The 18,087-nt window shown below is 41.7% G+C and overlaps 1 protein-coding gene across 3 annotated transcripts in view; it reads left to right on the forward strand.

Annotated features, from left to right (window-relative positions):
- Positions 1-18,087, forward strand: part of PIEZO1 (piezo type mechanosensitive ion channel component 1 (Er blood group)) — a 123,523-nt gene that overhangs the window by 41,087 nt on the left and 64,349 nt on the right. For all 3 annotated transcript variants that reach the window (XM_063437630.1, XM_063437631.1, XM_063437632.1), the window contains exons 3-5: positions 11,949-12,071; positions 13,887-13,929; positions 14,794-14,950. In XM_063437630.1, coding sequence (XP_063293700.1) covers positions 11,949-12,071; positions 13,887-13,929; positions 14,794-14,950 — 323 coding nt within the window. The remainder of the gene's footprint in view (positions 1-11,948; positions 12,072-13,886; positions 13,930-14,793; positions 14,951-18,087) is intronic.

An 18,087-nucleotide genomic window follows, 5' to 3' on the forward strand; every position in this document is an offset into this window, starting at 1 on the left:
ACTGACAACGAGGAACCCCCTGAACCATCTAACTGATCTCCAGGGCGCCCGCCAGCAAACACCACAAGCCCTACATACCTGAGGAGGAGACGGCCTAATTGGCACGCGGCGGCAAAAGCAGCCCACCCGCCAACTCCGAAGCAGCAGAAATCCGGAGTCACCAGGAGGAAAGCAAACAAGGATGGAGAAATGAGAAGAGTGCAACCGCTGACCACAGATCTGCAGAGGTCACCTGCTACGCGGCTTATACTTCCCAAGGGAACAAGAGGCCGGGAGAGGAGTATGAGAAGCGCAGCAGGCCTTTCTCAGCGAGCACTTCGGATGCTGCCTCAGATGCCAATTAGCCTCTCAGACCTGCCAACCTGTGCTGCACTGCGGGACTTTCACTTGCCCCAGTAGGGAATCGGTACTACTAAGGGGTAGCTCCTTACCACGTTCCCTGCATAAGTCGCTGTGAAGCCAACAGCTCATTGCTATTTTGTTCTTCTCCTCTTATACTCTGCTTCTGTTGTTATCTTTTATCTTATCACTAATATACTTGTGAGCTTCAAGCATACACAGCGAATTGTTAGGCACCAGTCTGACCTATCTACGTGGCCTCCCGGGTGGTTAGCTTGGGGGCATAAAGCAACGGAAAGGTGGTTCTACTGCAGCTGTCTCAATACTATATATAATGCAATTCAGCCTTCCAATACCAGACACCCCACATTAACTTAATTCTCACCATGTCTATGACTTTGCATAGCTCAGCTCAGTATTTCTCCCTCAATAATTATGCCAGACATGTAATGCTTAGCCTGTACTCTACACTATACTAAAAATTGTGCAGTATACTCAAATGCCATGTAACTGATATGTCTTGTTTAATCAATCTTTCTTGCCAGTGCTGTTGTGGCATTGGGAAAATGTCTGTTAATCTAATGCACACAAAAAATAAAGAATTAAAAAAATATATATATTGTAAACTCTGATGACACATGGTGTTGGTGATATGTAGAGATGTCGCGAACATAAAATTTTCCGTTCGCTAACGGCGAACTCGAATTTCCGCAAATGTTCGCGAACGGGCGAACCACCATAGACTTCAATGGGCAGGCGAATTTTAAAACCCACAGGGACTCTTTCTGGCCACAATAGTGATGGAAAAGTTGTTTCAAGGGGACGAACACCTGGACTGTGGCATGCCGGAGGGGGATCCATGGCAAAACTCCCATGGAAAATTACATAGTTGATGCAGAGTCTGGTTTTAATCCATAAAGGGCATAAATCACCTAACATTCCTAAATTGTTTGGAATAACGTGCTTTAAAACATCAGGTATGATGATGTTGTATCGATCAGGTAGTGTAAGGGTTACGCCCGCTTCAGTGACCGACCAAACTCCCCGTTTAACACACCGCAAACTGTTGTCAGAGGCAGACACACCAAAAAAATGCCACACTGCTGAGCTCTGCAATGACGGCATTCTGGTGATGGCAACAGCATGCGTTGCTTGGTGTGCTGTCTGGCTGACCCCGGGTGCCGATGCATGCTGTCTGACTGTGCCACTAGCTCCTTGCGACGACCTCCCCCTGCTTCCAACTCGTCTCCTCCTCCTCTCTGTCTCCCCATCTGAACTTTCCCCCTGTTCTTCTTCTCTTCTAGCGGGCACCCACGTGACATCCACGGACGCATCGTCATCATCAACCGCTTCACTTGTATCTGACAACTCCGCAAAGGAAGCAGCAGCGGGTACAACATCATCATCATCATCATCACACCGTACGTCCATGTGTGTAATGCTGCCTGACTGAGACATATCCCTGTTATCTACATCCTCTGGCAATAATGGTTGCGCATCACTCATTTCTTCCAACTGATGTGTAAATAATTCCTCTGACAGATCAAGTGAAGCGGCTGTGGTGCTAGTGTTGGTGGTGGTGGCAGGCGGGCGAGTGGTAACTTGAGAGGTGCCCGAAGCTAAGCTGGAGGAGGATGGTGCGTCAACGTTCTGAGCGGAAGCTGTAGAAGATTGGGTGTCCTGTGTTAGCCAGTAAACTATGTCCTCAGAACTTTTCGAGTTCAGGGTGCGTGGCCTCTGAACACTGGGCATTATTCTAGGGCCAAAGGGAATCACAGCACCACGACCACGACTGCCCCTGCGGGGTGGCCTGCCTCTGCGTGTCATTTTTTTTTTCCGATTAGTGGTACTATGCGTGCAAGCTACTGTGACAACAGATATGAGTGGCACTGTGCACTGGCAGAAGTTGGCAGAGTAGACGCTGTAGGCCTGACACACACGCTTGCAGACAACTAACTGCTATTCAATCTATTACAGTCAAAAATTTTTTTTTTAAATGTACACTACTGTTACACCAGATATGAGTTGCACTGGTGTGACACTGTGCCCTGGCAGGCCCTGAAACGCACACGTGTGAAGGAAACTGACTGCTATTATATTACAGTCAAAAAAGTTTTGGTCTTTTAAATGCAAGCTGTTGTGACACAAGATATGAGTGGTGGCACTGAGCAAGTGGGCACAGTATATGCTGTGAGCCTGACACACGCTGGCAGGCAGGCAACTGCAATTAGATTACACAGAAAAAAAAAAAGCAGACTGATGTTCTAGCCCTAAAAAGAGCTTTTTGGGGTGCTGTCCGTACAGCAGAGATCAGATGAGTCCTTCAGGACTGTAGTGGACACTGAATACACTAGCCGAGCTATCTATTTCCCTATTAAATCCGCAGCAGCTACACTGTCCCTCCTCTCACTAAGAATGCAGCTTCCGGGGGGCCGGGCCTAGCTGTCATGGAGGAAAGACGCACTTTGTGTGAGCTCCCTCAATATCTCACTTTAAGCAGCTATCAACAAGCGAATTTCACTGCAGAAGGGGATGACCCAGCAATGTTGCTCCTACTTGACCGACGCGACATGCTTAATAGCGGTCAGCAACTCAACAGAGTCTTACTTACCTCCGCTTGGCAAGTGTGGCCTGGTGCTCACCGGGCGGCAGAGGCGGCCGATCTCCCGATCCTGGGATGCCCAGGAGCAGCTACTTCCCGGCAGGAGCTCCGTTACCCCTCCCCTCGGACCGGTGGGGGTTATCCCGGTCCACCCCTGAGAGGCTGTCTGGAGCTAATAGACGCACAGAGCACAGCCGCCCAGGCTGACATACTCATCTGCGACTCTCCCAATATGGCGCCAGCCGCGTGTCCTCCTGGTACCAGCAAAGCATGGCAGGATATTGAGTCTAAGCTGGACAGACTCTTTAATCAATTTTGGAAGCAAATAACAAGCAGGAAGCCCCAACAAGCTACACCACAGCCCCAACAAGCTCCGCCACAGCTAAGCGAAGCAGTCCCCATTAAAATCCACCAACGCAAAAGGCGTTGAAGACGGGACCGGAGGCACAAACAGAAATGCAGAGCCTGCCCCTCGTCAAGCACTCGCCTCCACCTTAAGCCACCACAATCCCGCACCGGACGTGAAGCACCACCGGGACAGATCCGACCACCCGACAAAACAAGCTTCCACCACCTCAAGCCGCGAACCCGGCACTCAGCCAGAGACTTGCCTTTGTTGTTCCAGGTATCCGGGACTCCCAGGGTCTGCACCTGGCGCCCAGAAGGGATCGGATGAGCACAAGCAGTAAACAGCAGCCTGCCAAGCATGTCCCACTATAGCCGATCCTCCACACCATGCCTTTGATCACATGAACTGCTCTCTGCACATTAACTAATCGTAAAGTAGCAAGCGTTTAAACATGTCATTATTTCACCTCCTAAAGAGTTTATTGTCGTAGTTCCTTACATGCCTTTACCTTAACTGTTCATGTATTATGTTATTCACTAGTCTCATGTCATGGGGCGACTTGATTTATAACTAGTGGTGGAGCTGCTGATATAAATACACAGTTGATAACGTGCAAGCTACACCCTAAACATGACAGCCATCTTTCACAACAATGTACTGCTATATACTCATACCCTCAGTGCAACTAGCCATGATATACGCACGTTCAGCCTAGCATGCTCAAATATAACACACTTCTGTCTAAAAAAATAAAAATAAAAAAGAATGCAGCTTCCGAATGAATCTAAAATGGATGCTGTCTGGGAGGGAGGGTCTGCTGCTGATTGGCTGGAATGTGTCTGCTGACTGTGAGGTACAGGGTCAAAGTTTACTCAATGATGACGAATAGGGGGTGGACCGAACATCGCATATGTTCGCCATCCGTGGCGAATGCGAACAAGCTATGTTCACCGGCGAACTAATTCGGGACATCTCTAGTGATATGCGTATTCTGCTCGCTTTCTTATACATATGTAGATGAGGTAATGATTTCTAATGGCACACCCTCATTTGTCACGGATCCAATGGTATCATCCTTATTCATCAACTGAAACCGGTCTTCCCAGAATGGTCCTCCAATCTACGGTTTCTCTGGGACATCAAAAGAAATAACTTAAACTGTCCAATGATTCAGAACGTTTCTATAGTGTATTTCGAAATAAAGCAAATAAACAATCGGAATTCCAATTCTGAAAGAAAAAAAAAAAAAGAATTGCTACACGCATCCTCAGAACTGGCCAAACAACGTCCGCTACAGAGTGTCCTTTTTGGTCAACCGCAATTTAGCTTAGCAGAAACATCGCCATCTGAGGTGGCCTGCTGGAGGGACCCACTCTTAAGTGTGTCCTTGTCGGCGGCGGCCTATGATAATGCTGGGTTCAGTGGCGCTCACAGGCTCTAGATGACGGCTGCTGAGGAATTTAAGTGCCATTCTTTTACTTCTCTTCAACCACAATTGCAGCTTCCTGCTACAGGTGCTACGTTTGAGCCATTTTGTGGTGCACTCTTTTACCTTTTTGAGCATTTGGATATTCCCTGCCTCAATGGGCTCGTTTGCTGGGTTATGGTTGTCACATAGGCTGGGTATCTGCTAGATTCATAACACCACATTGGGGGCTTTTGCATACAGAGTATTATCAGTCATGTCCTAGGGGGGACTTTGGTCCTTAACGGGACACTATAATCACCAGAACCACTAGAGATTAATGTAGTGTTTCTGGTGTCTATAGTCTGTCCCTGCAGTCTTTGCACTGTAAATACTGCCTTTTCTGTCAAAAGGCAGTGTTTACATTGCTGCCAACTAACGCCTCTAGTGGCAGTCACTCGAACCAAAATTTTAATGATTTTTTTTTTTAAACTGAACTCTGTAGTGATGTAGTTGTTCTAGCAAGACCTACAAACCTGCGTTTGTTGCTTATTCTGCAATAAAAATCTACAAACGCAAAAATGTTTTTTTTTTTTTTGTTTAACCCCTTAAGGACACATGACATGTGTGACATGTCATGATTCCCTTTTATTCCAGAAGTTTGGTCCTTAAGGGGTTAACCAAGCTTGAAGAGTGCACATCTTATTTTACATCAAATTGGAGAGTGTTCCTCTTAACCCCCAGGTTTTAGATATTAATTTCCACCCTGTATTTCTCCAGTGACACGTAATGTACTAATGGAGTAAGAAAAAATGTACATGCATGTATAATTTCCTGTTAGTGAGTAAAACCATTTATACAATTCCCTCTCCTTCCTAAAACGGATGATTCATTTTTTTAAATTTTTTTTTCAATTCTGTTATTCCTTTTGTCTCCATATTTCCTTTTACTTAAAGCTCTGGGGACCGAGAGCAATTCCAACGCAGCTTCTTCCGCTCCACATACATGGAGCATACACATACTGGTCCCCTGGAGAATTTTATACGGAGCTCTACGAAAACCGCTACGCTACGACATTCCTGTTATTACAAGTGTGGTTTTTCTTTTCATAGAGTTCTATAAACTGCTGTCCTGGGAGCCGTGTGACCATCAAGACAGACATGTTGGTCGGAGATCTTTTTTACTGTTTAAAAAATGATCTGTCTTGTTCCTGTTTTTACCATAATACATTTCGTGGCGACACGATTTACTCATTTATTTTCTTTTTTTAAATTCTGGCTTTACCTTATATCCCCTCTTTCTAAAGTCTCAGAAATGCTCACTGAAGTAATACTTGGATTCTAACGTATAATACTTTGTATTTTTTAACACAAATGTTTGTGGCAACTCTCCTGTTGACTCCTCTCGGAGATGACATCACACAGAAGAGGTTGCCCGATATTGTGGGGAAAAAGATACTACTTTACCTTATGTCCCTTCTTCCCAAAGGCTGAGAAAGACTTGCTCCTACGATACCTAGATACTGGTATATAATGCTTTTGGTTTTCACACAGCTGTTTAATTAACCTTTACTTTTGCTCCCCCAAAGTATGATACATTGAAGAAACAGCCAGTTAGTATTTTGAAATTGAAGGAACTGTTACTGTCTGTAATCCATTCATTTTTACAACCTCTGCATTCGGACTATTTTTAAAAATGTTATTAGGACTTTATCATGGTAAAAACAAACATGACTGATCCCCTCTAGTATTACAATGTCCGCATGTGTGCTGTGAAACAGTGATATACATTTATTCATGATAAATACTGATAAGCTTGTAAGCTATAGTTAGCGGCTATCTCAGAGCAATCCAATGCTGTCTGAGCCTGTCCTGATAATGTACAGTTACTATGTCACCATACATTATATACAGACCCAAAGCTGTCTGAGCCTGTCCTGATAATGTACAGTTACTATGTCACCATACATTATATACAGACCCAAAGCTGTCTGAGCCTGTCCTGATAATGTACAGTTACTATGTCACCATACATTGAATACAGACCTAGCGCTGTCTGAGCCTGTCCTGATAACGTGCAGTCACCCAACATTGTATACAGATCCAGCACTGTCTGAGCCTGTCCTAAAAACGCAGTCACTGGGTCTACCTACATGAGATACAGATACAGTGCAGTTTTAGCATGTCCTAAAACCCAAAGTCACCGAGTCACCGTACATTATATACAGACCCAAATCTGTCTGAGCCTGTCCTGATAACGTGGTGTCACCCAACACTGTATACAGATCCAGCACGGTCTGAGCCTGTCCTGATTGCACGCAGTCACTGGGTCACCCTACATGAGATACAGATCCAGCGCAGTTCGAGCCCGTCCTAAAAATGCGTAGTCACTGGGTCACCATAGCTGTCTGAGCCTGTCCTGATAGCGCTTAGTCACTACATTATATACAGACAATGTGCTGCCTGGGCCTGTCCTGATACCGTGCAAGTACAGGGTCACCCTATGTTAGAGAAGCAGCTTTGTCTGAGATTAGATTTGTTTCTTAGTTTGGGAGTGTAAATCTACAATACATTATGCATGAACACAGATGGAGCCCAAATACTGTGACAATGCTCCATTTATTACAGAAGCTGCTCAAATCCTGTGTAAGAATAATTTTGGTAGTGTCCCCTTCATGATCTGTCCCTCTGTCTGCATCATGCTGTCCTTTTGAGTTAAACCTCAATATCCGTGCCAGAAAAGCATGTTGGCACAAAATCCAATTTCTTCCAAAACGGTTGTGCATTTTTTATTTTCTTTAAAAAAAAAAAAATACAATTATTACAGGCTGTAGTTTATGTAAAATTAGCTTTCACGTTTTTTCTTTTTTTGTTGTTGTTGTTTTTTTTTTTTTTTTTTAATGAAAGAAGGGAATTTGTAATCCATAAAAAATTGCTACTTCAGGTTTGTACAGTTACCTATACACTGTGCTGGAATAAAGTCCTCTATCATCTCCATATCCCCTGCCATAAATATAAACAAGATGGTTTATAGAAATAAATAGCACATGAAGCATAGCTGAACCCTCCACCATGACGTCATTTATTGTGAATGATGCTTGGGGAGGACCATCGGCACCTGGAGCCACTCTTAATTATTTCAGGTCTTGTCATCGTTTGTAGATTTTCCTGTGCCAATGAGTTGGTATACTAGGTAAAATAATGCAATGTCTGTTATCTCTTTGTTAGCTCTGTGACAAGCACATGGAACCCTTAATGTATCGGCTCCGAAGGAATAGGACGCTCATGATAATATCTCTTTTATAAAACAAATCTTTCCAAAGATCTCACAAAAAGCATTGCGATAAAACCAAATTTGGGCACCCATTGTGACAAAGCCAAACTTGGCCACACTCTGTTCGTGCATGTGGTTAGATCCAATCTCTGAGTTTGTATCCCGATAACTATATGCTTACTGTAAACCATGAGGCCTTCAACCAATCTCGGCCATGTGGTATTCTCATATGATAGTCAACCACAATTCTGACATTTACTAAATAAAATATATCAAGTGACTGTCATGTGTGCTGTGTTTTATTGGTTCCCAGCTTCGTAAAAAAACTTGTGGCTGAGTAGATGAGTCAAGGAGCCTTTAATGATGGACGTAGCCCAATATTTTTGTATTTTATATAGGTAATATGTTAAAAATATGCAGACAAAAAGGCAATTTGCCAGGGTCAGGCTTCCCCACGTTTTTTGTTTTCATTTGTTAAGCTCTTTCACGACAAGGAAGTGGCTTAACCAATCAGAGGTTTTTAATTCGATCCATAAATTTTAGCTAAACAGGAGCTTATAGGATATATTATTAATCACTTGGCAGTAATTCCAATTTAGCTACCTCCTTTGATGTCAGAGCAGTCCTCAGATACAATTAAATTTAACGTCTTGTTAAAAGAGCTGTTTGGGGAGACTTTTCCAACTATGCTAGTTTCTCTTATTTTGTTTTTTTGCTATATTTTAATCAGTGATGGCTAATCACTCTTTAAAATGTAAATCCCCTCGTATTTGGACAGAACATTGGTTGAAGGACATCGTGGAACTCTTTCAAATTGGACTTTGTCAGCCGGCACCTATATGATTGAAGATGTTAATAATAAAGATAATAACAATAAAAATATGTTATTGGTGTTTCTCAAAGGAAGCTTTAGAAAAAATACAATCCTATTACAAACCATTAACTCATTTATCCTCAAATAGGTTTTCTGACACTTTAATTTTTTTAATTTTCTTTTTCAAAATACAGAAAAACATTCGCAAATGCCTTAAGCAATCCATTAAGGTCAATTTTAATGATCTTCACAAGAGTGTTAAAAGCAGGTTCCAATACGGTTTAGATTACACCCCATTAACACCATTAAAAACATTTTAGAACGTGGCATTTAAAAAAAAAAAAAATTTGAGTGAATTAAAATAAATGAAATTAAAAATAAAATAGAGAATAAATAAACCTGTTTAAACAAACATGTTACATATGGTTATTGCACTGCTAGGATAATTACAATACCATTAGTTTTGATCTATTGTATCCATTAATATTAAGGAAATGTGGGTCAGATAAGGAAGTTGGTGAAGTGGCCGACTCAATGTGAAAATAAAAAAGGTGATCATTGGTAATGAAGTCGTTTTTTTTTTTTGTTTTTGTTTTTTCTCAAACTGTTCTTTAAAAAGAAATTTAGAATTAGCTAAGTTTAACTAGTCTCTGATATAATGGCTTTTTTTTTTTTTTCATATTTTATTAAACTTCCCCACATCATGAAGTAACATTTTATTCTGGTCTGCATTTTTGTTAACCACTAACCAACAATAATTGGATGTAAAACCCACGTGTTGAAAGATAGAAGTGTTTTGCTGTTTATGCCTGGTGTACGCATGTTTTTTTTATAGTATTTTATTGTGATGATGGGATAAAATGTATCTGGAGGGTAGTGGTAGAGTAAAATATTTAGAAACAAACCTTTTATTTAAAAAAAAAAAAGTTGTCAGATATTATTATAAATTTATTTTTTATTTTTTTGATGAATAGGCCTGAAGCTACGGCCAAACCTCATTCCAGATGAATTAGAATTGTGCACATTTACAGTAAACGTCCACAAATTTGGCTGTAAATAAAAACCTCAATAATTTCACACATGCAGTGAAACATAAAAAAACAATGCCGAAGAAGTGTGTATATTTAATATATTTGCGTGTACATATCAGTGTATACAATTTGTCCAAATGGAAAAAAAATGGATACTGTTGACTTATTGTCACATGTTCATCACCTTGTGGCATCTCCAGGGTTCACTACCTTCCGGGCATTGGTAGAAATGCTGATCGGCAGCAATGTGCAGGTGTCTGACTCCCGTGGCATAGTGAAAGACGCCGGTCGCTGCAGATCCATACAAATTTGTAGCCCCACGTCCACTCACAATATCAATGGGGTCAGAGGCCGGGTACAGAGAATCAGAGTTAAAGGAGACTTATTAAAACTCCTTTCTTGCCTTTCCTCATTGCCCTGTCGTGGTTTCCCTTAGTGGTTGTCCGAGAGTGTGTTCCTAAATGTTTATTTCTGGTTATTGACGTTGGCTTCGTTTTGACGTCCCTATATTCTGGTATCCTTGACTTTTGGCTTTCCCTCATTGTTGTGTCCCTGACCTCGGCAAGTATTCTGACTATTCTATGGTACGTTAAGTCCGGCCATTCTAAGGCCCGGTAAGACGTTACCTTTAGTCTTAGGTGTGATACAGTTCTGCGTGCTGGATCTACTAGTATACTGACACCTATGGAGCATGACCCCCTCTGGTCCTCCCCCTCTTCCCCCCCCCAAAAAAAAGTTACTGGAGGAATCTTATGAAAGCTTTTATGTATTGGTGAGCATGGTGAGAAAGTATCTTAGATTGTACGTTTTTGTTTGATTACATATTTACAGTTTATTAAAGCCCGGGCACAGATGCCATGCGCACGGATATCTGACAAAGGCAGAAACGCTATCTTGGTGACATTTAAACTGAGGGTATTAAAATCTATAGAAGGTGTGAGTGCCTCTCGGGCCTCCTAGATTTTGTGACCTTTTTACTCTCTTTAACACTTTTTCCTGACTGTGAACGTTAACCGCTGCGTGACGTGCTTGTCTCATCAAATGCATTTTCACAGGGCCACTTACTGTGACATGTTTGTCACCTGCTCCTCCCCTGCTGGCATTTTGGCTGTCTTGATGGGGACACCGGGAACCCGATACAGTCCTTGCTCACATTTCTAGGGGCTTACTATCTTTAATTTAAGAACTGATGTAAGTGACGTGGGACAGAAAAAACGACCCCTGCGCAGGTGGCTCATAAATGAAAGCTTTAAACAAGATTTTGCTGTAATTTTGCTTTGTCAACTTACACACACATTGTGCTGGAAAAATAATATTCCATTAACCCTTTACCCATAGTGTACTCCTGTTTTACGAATGCATTAGGCACCTGTCAGCACCAGTATACCCTCTCCATCCAAATCACTGGCCCCTGCTGGGAATGCGCATTAAGGCATCATTTACTTTGCAAATCTAGCCTCGCATGCCCTTCATCTTGCATATATGTTTCTCTATAAATACCATTTGATGGGAAGGCTCCAGAACCCTGACTGTGTGAAGTTAACCCCCTGTACATGTAAAAAGGGTAAAGCCATGCAAGTGAATTCAGAAACGCTGGAGAGTATGTGCTATAAATCACTTTTAGAAGTCTGTAAGGTTCCCACTTCTGCGAGAGCTGGGTCCTCTTCCGATAATGTTTGGAGACAGGAGTGCAAAAATCTGTCACTCCCTCCTGCTATTAGAGTTGGCATTTGCTCAATTTTTTACTAGACACATGAATCCTGGTGTGATTTGTGTTCCCTTTGGCACTACAGAAATGGTACGTATTGCAAGACAGCATCTTTTGTGATAAGATTCTATTGCATCTTTTTGTTGCATTACTTGACTTATCCTTGCTCAATTAAGGGGCAGCCATCTGGCCAAACATTGTATGAGTTATGGTTCAACAGGCCTACTCCCCTCCATCATTGTCACCTATAACATATAGAAGTTACCGTTATCCACCCATGTACAATAGTTTGTTACTTATTTGGCCTTAACCCATTTTAATAAATTTATAAAGATTTTTTTGCAACCTAATTCTGTGACTATTTTGTAAAGACAAAATGTTTGGTGTTTTGTTAATGGTTGTCTGTTTTTTTGTGTTTATCCAACAGGTCACACGGGGCGTCTGATGAAGGCCCTGCTTGCCATGAGCTTGCTCTTTCTCTGTGCTCAGCTCATTTTCCAGCTCTGTCTATATACTGTACCTGGTTTGGATGACATGTTGGGGTACAACTGTAAGTGCTTCGGGAGGGGACCCCAAGTTATTTGACATTTAATATGAATGTTAGTTTGGACTTCATAGAACATCATGTCCATTGAGAGATATCGGTCACCAAAGAAGTCCGTAAAGCAATAAAATAGATTTTCACGAAAATTAGTAGGACTCTTGCGTGTAAGAGGAGATGTGTATGCACAAAATAAAGGTTTTATGTAGTTACCTCCCAGCATTTCAAATGGACAAAGACTGGCACTTTTATTAAGTGGGGGTGTTATCAGTGCCGGGCTGTTTTGATACATTTTAGGTGACTTGCTAATAACCATTTATGCAACAAATATACAATTAAGAACAAGAACAATGTATTTTTTTTTTTTTTTTAAGACCCATTACTGGGAGTATTATTACTGTGGAGCTCTGTTATACACTCAGACACATTACTGGGAGTATTATTACTGTGGAGCTCTGTTATACACTCAGACACATCAATCATATGGAAAAGAGGGACATTAGGATAGAAGAGGGCATGTGAATTTGTGACTGTTCAAATAGGGACACTTGGGAGGTAGGAGTTACTGCTTCAACAAAGCAGCCTATTTAACTTACAGGGACACTACAATCACCAAAACAACTTTAGCTTAATAAAGCGGCTTTAGTGTACAGATCAAGCCTCCGGAAGTCTCACTGCTCAATTCACTGCCATTTAGGAGTTAAATCACTTTTGTTTCCATTTATGCAGTCCTAGCCACACCTCCCCTGACTGTGGGAAAATGGTTTTTATTTTCAATCTGATGTAAGTTACTTTAAAAGCCTTTATCTCCTGCTCTGTAAAGTGAAATTTAATTACATACAGGAGGCACCTGCAGGGTATAGCACACTATTAACAGAACAAGAGATACATTTTAAATGAAACAGAATTTGCCATAAAGGAAGTGTAAACATTAGATGACTATTTACAGGAAGTGTTTAGGAAGGCTCTGTAAGTCACATGCAGGGAGGTGTGACTAGGACTGCATAAATAAAGTGATTTCACTCCTAAATGGCAGAGAATTGAGCAGTGACACTGCAGGGACATGATCTGTACACCAAAACTGCTTCATTAAGCTAAAGTTGTTTTGGTGACTACAGGGTCTTTTAAAAGGACACTATAGTCACCAAAAGCACTAAAGCTTGATATGCTACTACCTGTCCATGCAGGCTTTTTTAATGTAAACACTGCCTTTTCTGAGAAAAGGCAATGTTTAAATTATTTCCTAGGAACACATCTAGTGGCAGTCACTTAAACTGCCACTAGAGGTGTTTCCTGGGTCAGTGCTGCACTGTGTGGGACAATACTGCTATCCCTTGGCGCTGGATTGGCAATCCACCACATCCGACATCACCCAACAGGGGGTGGGGGGCACTAATGCTCATGTGCTGTGAGCGCATTAGGCCCTCTCTATAGGAAAGTATTGCTTCAATGCAATCCTGTATGGATTTTACCGACTTTGGATGTCCTCATGCAGAGCTTGAAGCCGTTTTGACCCCGCAATGTAAATATTGCACTTTATCAGATTGCAGGGTTATTGCACGTTATCAGATTGCAGGGTTAAAGGGACAGGGACATTGCACCCAGTCCATTTCAATGAGATTAAGTGCTTTGTGTGCCTATAGGGTCGCTTTAAGAGCAATAATGATTTTTGATTGCGTATTTTTTGTTGCTTTTTAAAAATTCTTTCTTTGGGTACATTCCGGTTATTTGTCGCTCCAGGTGGATTTAGCATTTCACGCTGTCTGACAGCTTGTCATGTTTTACCTTTCGTTTGTTAACATTTTGTGTGTTTTCTATTTCCAGGCAGCAATTGGCAGATTCTGGCTCAGCATATCGGGGTCACCAGGTAAGTAATAATCAGGGCTCTCTGTATCTAGAAATGCTACATAAATAACCCCAAAACACACGAGCGATGCTCTGTGTCACAGTAATGGTGAATTATTAAACATGGCTTATGGAGGCAGTCTACAGACTACTGCACTTGGGCACCGTTACAGGAGGAAGAGGTGTCCCGTCAGTGCTTTTGGTAAATAAGAAAAGGCATATCTAAAAGTACACAGTGTTCCAATTTGTTTAAACAGAGTGCTATGATGACGACGGCTTCTATCAGAATTTATCCCCAACGGAACACTCAGATCCTTCCATATATTCTTCCAGGGCTTCGGCAAATTAAAGCCACATTTTCCCATCATTTTTGGGGCTCATTTGCGATTTTCTTACAAAAAAATTATAATAATAATAAAACAATTCTCTGTGGGACTTTTCTCAAGACTTTAATTTGTCTTGAGGAAAGTCCCATAGAGGACTGAAACGTCAACACTTTTTCTGGTGTATGATCGGACAATAAAGCTACTAAAATTTTCTACAAAGCCCTGTGAGTGCACCTTCCTTGACATTCATATTTTGGCACAAGTGATTTGCACCCAGGCAAGAACAAGATCAGGGGTGTGAGTGCTGGATCCACATGTTGCACATACACACATGCACACATTAAAAAAATAAAATAAAAAATATTGTATATATTATATTTATTTGTGTGTGTGTGTATGTATGTATGTATATAGGTGTGTGTGTATGTATGTATGTATATGATCCAATTATCTACAGAGCCCTGTGAGTGCACATTCCTTGACAAATATATACACTGTTGATGTTTGCTTCACATTGTTGCTGTCTGTTTGTCTGTCTGACTTTTCTGACTTGTCCCTAGGTTGGATTTTTATGATATTCCCAACACGGTTCGGATGTTGTCCCCAGATTTTGGCATTTTTCTGGTTTCTGCGGTTTGCCTTGGTTTGTGTAACCGCCTGGTGAAAGGGCAAACGCTGTGTGAAGAGGAACACGAATCGGCAGGACCCGTGGAACAGGTGGGGGCTGCGTATAGGCACAGCGGGTTTTACATGTGGAATAATATTTGTTTGGTTTTATCCAGCTCTCCATCCCTCCTTCCTGCTCTGGTCCCACACCGGGTTTGTCCTCTATGCCAATATCCTGCCTGCCTCTGTTATCTCACACTGTGTGGTTCCTGCAAAACCTGTTTGTGCCTGTGTAACGTTATACGTGTGATTATCCCGCAGGGTACGGGGGCGAAATCCTTTCGCGTTACTCATCATCTCTCACCATAAACTCTGTATTTAACTCCATTGTTTTATTTTTTCTCTCTCTCTTTTCCTCCTCTCACATTTGTTCTTCTGCCCTGTGCCATAAAACTCCCCAAAATTAAAGTGATCTGTCTTATCTGTTCTTTATAAAGCCTTACAGAATGTGAAAACATCCAATATAACCCCTACCTCTCCCACAGATATGTACTTTGTCCTTTTTCGCTCTGTCTATTTCTGTCTGTCTGTTTGTCTTTAAGTAGTGACCGCTCTCATTCAGTAGCGATCTGTCTCGTTCTCTCTTTTAGTAGAGGCCTATCTCTCTTGTTTTCACACTCACTCTCTCTCTCTCTTTCTCTCTCTCCGTAACATACTCTGTCTGTCGTTAACAATCTTTCTCATCCAAGTGTGTTTTCTCTCCCTCTCTCATTAGCCTGCTCTGCTGCTCTCATTAGTGCACTCTAATACGTAATTACCTCCTACAAACACCTTTCACGCACAAAACCACACACTTCAACCCCCCTGCTATGCCCACCCTGTGATTCACTTCCATTTTGTACTATAGTTTTTTTTTCTTTTCTAATAGTTTTTTTTTTTTAAAGATCCTCACTCATTCAACCATCTTTCTCTCTCCTTCTTTCTCTCTCTCTATCTGCCCTTCTCTCCCTCCATCCCCAGTGTGTGGTGTAATGTCCGGCACAGCGCCCAGCCTTATGTTCTCTGCCCAAAACGTTTATTTACATTGATGCTGGCAGCGTGGAGGGGGCAGAGCTAGCTGTGGCATTCATGTGACCCCCTCTCCCCTGCTAGCTTTAACCATTTATGTGTCCAGGGTGGTGTGCTGGTCCCCCCTGTGTAGTTGCAGAGATGTGTTGCTATATTAACCCTTTACCTTCTGAATTAGAAGAAAACACTTGTATACAGTTTAACTGATTGGCAGACAGAAAGTTTTGGGAGGCTTTCCAAGTCTGTATTTTGCAAGGCAGAGATTTATGTAAGCAAATACGAGGCAGAGGAATTCAGCTTCACAAAGCTCAGAGGAGAAGCACGTAACCGTACCTTTAATTTGGAAAACGCTCATTCCTGGATTGCCAGTTCTGATCCTGTTGCAGGTACCAACGATAAGTCAAACGATACAGAATGACCATTTTAAACCATAAAACAAATTTTGCAATAATAACAATTGTCAAGTGTAAATCAGCAAGAGTTTCCCTATATTCAGAGAAAACACCAGTCCCTCTGGGGATCTCTGCAACCGTCCATTTAAAGAGCTATATTCTTTCCATACTTCAGCATTGTCTGTTCTCCCCATCCATATCTGTGTGTGTGTGTGTGTGTGTCTATGTATGTATGTATACATGTGTGTGTGTTTAGGTATATAGCAATAGATTTCTACGTTTTTATATCCATATAATAATATATAGAATATTTAATTCCTTTATGGGATGTTTAAAAACGTGATTGCTATGACCGAAGTATTCTGTAACTGATCCCCTAATTGATTAAAATAAGCAAAAACGGAAGTCGGAGCATCTGCGAACCTACTTTGTATAGCTATAATTTTAGTTCTGTTGAAATTGTGGTGATGTAGACAGCTGTTGCCCCACACATGTAATTTTATTCGAAACACCTCCATCCAGGAATAAAGAAGACACGGGTCGCATTATAGGTCTGCTGGATTCTTCTATCCAAACAATTAAACTTGGCGTTGGCGTACTCTCATCTCTGATGCTGACGATACGCCAGAATGGAATTAGAGCCTTGACAGGCCGATGTGTTTTGTAGGACTAAAGGGTGCTGGAAATTTACTTAATGCTGGGCCCAGCCAAAAAACGAGCAGCAGCCCTCTCTCCTCAACTGTCAGGGGCCAGTGGGAGCAGGGATCTCGTATCTGTGTACTGCCATAGCTCCCATACATTATTAATATCTTCTTATTTCCATGAGTCTCTTTCGTCGTATTCCATTTATTATTGTGACCTGGTAACCTAGAGATTTCCAGTTTAATAGAGAAGGATTTTAATTTATTTTAATAAAGGCTGTGACGTTTTTATGTGGCTTCAACACCTCGATGTAAGCTTCTGTGTGAATGGACCAAGATCTTGAAGAGATGCATTGAGGGTATTGACCATGAAGCATTCAGAGTAAATGTCTCATTTCTTTGTTCCTTGTTTCATGGTGCGTTTGTCACATTAAGTTGAATTGACGTGTATGGTTTTTATCAACTACCCTGGAGAATAGTACTCAGTTGGAATTGCTTCATGGATATGGCAATTTTTAATAATGTAATAATTGTCCTGCTCTTTGCTATGATTCATTGTATTCCTGAAGGTTCTGTCAGCCCTAGGACAAATAATTTGATTGCAATAAATGGTGATGTTTCCCTCCAGAAGTCCATAATCAACCTACATTGCTGTCAATGTAAAATATTCCACTAAATTTGCTTTTGAAAGTTCATCTGAGACGAGCTAGGAATTGTGGGAAACGGAAGTTAATTTAAATTATATGCCCTGACTTTGCCATTTTAGAAGAAAACTATAACATCAAAGTGACATTATAATAATCTAAACCCTATAAAAGCACATGTACACATTCACATACAAGAATAAAAGTGTGTGTGTGTGTGTGTGTGTGTGTCTGTCTCACATTATATCCTGCTTCAGCTCCCAAATGCTGTGCTGCAGGGTCTCGTCATGACTAGTTTAGGGATACGAGTGATGTCATATCTCAGCGCCTTTCTTCTTAGAGAGTCATCAGCACAGTGTGGTACAATGGAGCAGAAATAGGAAGAAACTGGTTCTTTTATTGTTTACATTAGAGAACCCCTGAGGATGAGGGACAGTGTCCGCAATTGAGGCATGAATGGAGGGGACACAAAGACCGAGAGAGGGCGATGGACATAAACTGGA

Source organism: Pelobates fuscus, chromosome 12 (assembly GCF_036172605.1).
Source record: "Pelobates fuscus isolate aPelFus1 chromosome 12, aPelFus1.pri, whole genome shotgun sequence".
Lineage (NCBI taxonomy): Eukaryota > Metazoa > Chordata > Amphibia > Anura > Pelobatidae > Pelobates > Pelobates fuscus.